At 40.0% G+C, this 3,928-nt stretch overlaps 1 protein-coding gene across 1 annotated transcript in view; it reads right to left on the bottom strand.

The window, feature by feature from the left end:
* Positions 1–2,770: 2,770 nt before the first annotated feature.
* The window catches only part of LOC107105197 (serpin H1-like), a 6,370-nt gene continuing 5,212 nt past the window's right edge, over positions 2,771–3,928 (bottom strand). The window contains exons 4-5 of the mRNA XM_015405321.1: positions 3,534–3,766; positions 2,771–3,441 (exon numbers count right to left, since the gene is read on the bottom strand). Coding sequence (XP_015260807.1) covers positions 3,139–3,441; positions 3,534–3,766 — 536 coding nt within the window. The 3' untranslated portion in view covers positions 2,771–3,138. The remainder of the gene's footprint in view (positions 3,442–3,533; positions 3,767–3,928) is intronic.

Below are 3,928 nucleotides of genomic sequence, written 5' to 3'. Positions count from 1 at the left end.
TTAATTTCTAAAAATATATTTTACGTTTCTCGCCCCAGCGCCCCCTATGGGCCGGCCGCCACTGCCCCACCCCCAACTTTGAGGGAGGGATGCATTTCTGGGGATAACCGTGATCCCAGTTTTCTCCCTGTAGGACTCACACACGGCCAGTATCTTTATTCTCTACACTCTTAGTGGTTCAGGGGAAGTTTAAATGGTGGAGCGGTGCATGGAGTCCACACAGAGGCTCACTCATTCATTGAGATAAAACAAAACAGGTTGCTGATGAAAAAAATGAAGGAAAGATATAACAATTAAATGCAATTCAGTTTATTTATATTGCACCAATTCGCAACACGTCATCTCAAGGCACTTTATAGTTCACCAGATCATACAGTGAAAATGTCATATTTTTCTAAGGAAAACCAGTTGATTGCATCGACTCATTGACTCTAAGCATGCCTGTAGCGACAGTGGAGAGGAAAATTCTCTTTGAACAGGAAGAAAAACCTCCAGCAGAACCAGGCTCAGTGTGAGCGGCTATCTGCCAAGGCTGACTGGGGTTCAAGGAGACTGAAGCAGATATACAAAAGGCAACTGTAAAAGGTGGCCCCTTCCAGGAAACACACAGCCAGGCAGCCAGTGGCTCTGAGCCAGCTCCCATGTCAGAGGATGAAGAGAGCACATCCGACCAGTCACAGGAGAAACAGGACTACACTGAAAAACAGGCCAAGCTGCAACATCTATAAACAAAGGTGTTGATGGCACAGCTGATATTTCTCTCCAGGATGGTGTAACAGCCAAACAGGAACAGACTAGATGAAGCTACTATGAGGAAAAAGCATATCGTAGAGATTGAACAAAAAGATTCTGCAGAGTGGTGATGATGAAAAAGGGGTCCCTATGTCTTTCAGAAGTCTAAGATCTGCCTCCCATTTTACTTTAAGAAATACTAGGAACCACTAGTAAACCTGCAGATTAGAGCAAAGTGGTCTGTTAGGAGCAATCAGATCTCTGATATAAGACGGAGCTGGGCCATTTAAGGCTTTATATGTGAGAAGGATAAATAACAAAAATCTGTAAGTCAGTTTGCAAATGTGCAAATTGTTAATCAAGAGGTTTTTCTGCAAAATCATTAAATATTACATTTTCTATAAGGAAAAAAAAACAGAGGTAAGATTAGAACAAGCAAGTCTAAATCCTGTTTCAGAGTATGCAATGCCGGCTATCCACTGGGGCAGGAGGAGGCGCTCTGAGGTACATCTCTGAGGTTGTGCTGGGCATTGTACATTGTACACAGGTGGACAATGGACAATGTGCCCCTCCTCTTGTCAATCTGCCCAAACTCCTGCCCCACTCCTTCTATTAAATGACCAATAAGCAATCAGTATACAAATCAGCCTACAGGGAGCCTGCCTAGGAGCCATCACCAGGTTTCTCTTTCACTGAGAGGAAAAGCTGACTCTGTAAACTTTGAGGAAACAGAAAAGCATTTGTCTGCAGCATGATTAGTTAACTGGGAGAATCACATAGAAGCAGATGCTTCTGTCATGCATCCATGAATGTGGAGAAGATGGATGAAGGAGGAGAAAGATGTCTAAATAAATCCTGACAGACAATCATACCATTACCTCAGAGAAAACCTACAACTTTACCTTCCTCTCCTCATCTGCTGCTGAGCATTAACTTGGCAGCCTGCTGGGTCTCTGCTCTGCTCCCTTCTCAGCTGCTGATGGGTCTGCTTTCGCTGCAGCACTAGCTGCCTTGAATATACCCATATGTTTCTGCAAATTTTGCTGCATCCTAACGGAGACTCCCAAAGATTTCTATAGCACACATGATTTGACTTGGGCTCCTAGATGGTTTACTAACTAAACAGTGATGGGAGTGAAGACTGAGGGCAGAGGAGGGCAGAGAGAGATGAACCAATGGCCTGCTCATATAGCCCATTGTTAAATTTAATCAAATGAAAAAGGTAAAGTCAAAATTATCTTATTCAAGCATTGATTTAATCAATTAATATATTGGCTCCCGCTCCAGAAAACTTTAATTCTGTAGCGTTCTGATCAAGTGATCAAGTGTAATAATATTCATTCCTTCTCTCTGTATTCTAAAGGCTCATGATTAATTTTAAACATTAACAGCATAAACTTCACCTAGAGATATTGCTGCCATAAACTTCTATACTTCAAGGAATAAATAATAATTGAAATGGGCTCGTTTGTCTCAAAGTGAAATGTGTCACAGTGTCATGGTGAGGGTAGAGGTTGCTTGACAACCCAAATGCAGAGATGAGTTCTTGTTGGTTTAGTAAAGAGAAACCGAGGGAAACATCCAAAAACATAAAAATAATTAGAATCAAAAAGCAGCAAACATCAGGAAAACTTAGGTGGGGAGCCAGAGATGGGGAAGCAACAACCAAAAGGAACCAGCACTGAAGAACTGCACAAGGAGAATATATATGGGAGACAGAACAAAGACTGGTGTAACCAACGGATATGAAGCAGGTGTGGATGGAAGAGACTTGAAAGGAGCTAGGGGGAAGGAGACAGGCACACGGGGGCAGCAGAGAGTAACTAAAGCCTGCTTAAAAATGGGAAATAAACCAAAGATCAACAAAACAGAATGATTGTTAACTGAAAACTGAAATTCCCAAAAAATAAAAACTATAACACACAGACCTTTATTCTTTTAAATCAAATTTTTAATTTTGTCTTTTAAAAGTCAGAAATAGTTTGTTTTTTTAATTTTTATTATTTTTTAGGTTTATTATGTGGGCAAGTGCATCTGGAGTGCCTGAATAAAAAAAATAAAAAAAATAGACTCCAACAGTACAAAGAAAAAAAAAGTTTGGGCAGCTTTTTCTTTAGCAAATTTGAGCAAGGTGCCTAGAAGTGAAAAAGAAACCTTTGTTGTTCACACAAACATATAAAAACATCACAATTATATTATTTTTGAATTTTGATGTTTTCCTTCCATAGTTCAGTATATCCACCTATTTAATGTCTTATGATATATCAAGTTAAAAACTCATTTGGGAAAATACTTCAAAAGAAATCCTTCTTGTTGTGTTTTGGAATGCTTGGAATTCTGTCCTAATTATACCAATTATAAGATCTTAGAAATACCCAGAATATCCGGAATAACTCATCAGATCATCTATAACTCATCTCTCATTTTTTCTCCTTTTGGCCTCACCACTCGGCCAATGAACAGGACTGAATTAGTCTTTTTGTCCTTGACAAGGAAAATAAAAGGATGGTCGGCATAGAAGAGCTTAGGGTTTTTTAGTTTGTCTGATCCAAAGATGCTGGTATCAATTTCATTTCCATGAGTGTCCCATTCCAAAGCAGCAGCATGGAGCACGGCAGACAGGTACAGATCCTTCTTCCCAGAGATGTTAGAGAGATCTGCTTTGGATCTGTTCACAGCCTCGGTGAGACCCAGCTCCTGAAGCTGCTTCTAAAGAAGTAGCAGAAAAAGTCTGTGTAACTAAAAGGTCATGGTTCTGAATTTCTTTCAAACCGAGCTTCATAAAGTGTTGCATGTTTTACCTGCAGGTTGTGACTAACTTCCATGCTGACTTTGGGCAGAGAAACAGCCACCACTGTCTGCTTCATCTTCCCCATCCAGGTGTCCAGCTGCTTTTTGTTCAGCATCTTCTCTAGTCTCTGCAGGGGCTCCACATGGTAGGGCATGATCAGCACCATTGTGGACATCTTATGAGCCAAAGGCATGCTAAGAAGATACACTTTATTGGTGGTGTCATCGTAGAAGTCAAAAAGACCTGAGAAAATAATGTTAAAAATGTCAGCCTTACATCGGTCCTTACACTTGAGGAATCTCTTCAACTTTAAAGCAAATCTTTGTTTTCTTTATTCCATCTTTAAGAATATAAAGATATACTCTTATACAATCTTATATTGTATAGATATTTGTTTTTGGGATG

Source organism: Cyprinodon variegatus, unplaced genomic scaffold, assembly GCF_000732505.1.
Source record: "Cyprinodon variegatus isolate N-32 unplaced genomic scaffold, C_variegatus-1.0 Scaffold2141, whole genome shotgun sequence".
NCBI lineage: Eukaryota > Metazoa > Chordata > Actinopteri > Cyprinodontiformes > Cyprinodontidae > Cyprinodon > Cyprinodon variegatus.
This window is presented reverse-complemented; position numbering and strand designations above follow the sequence as displayed.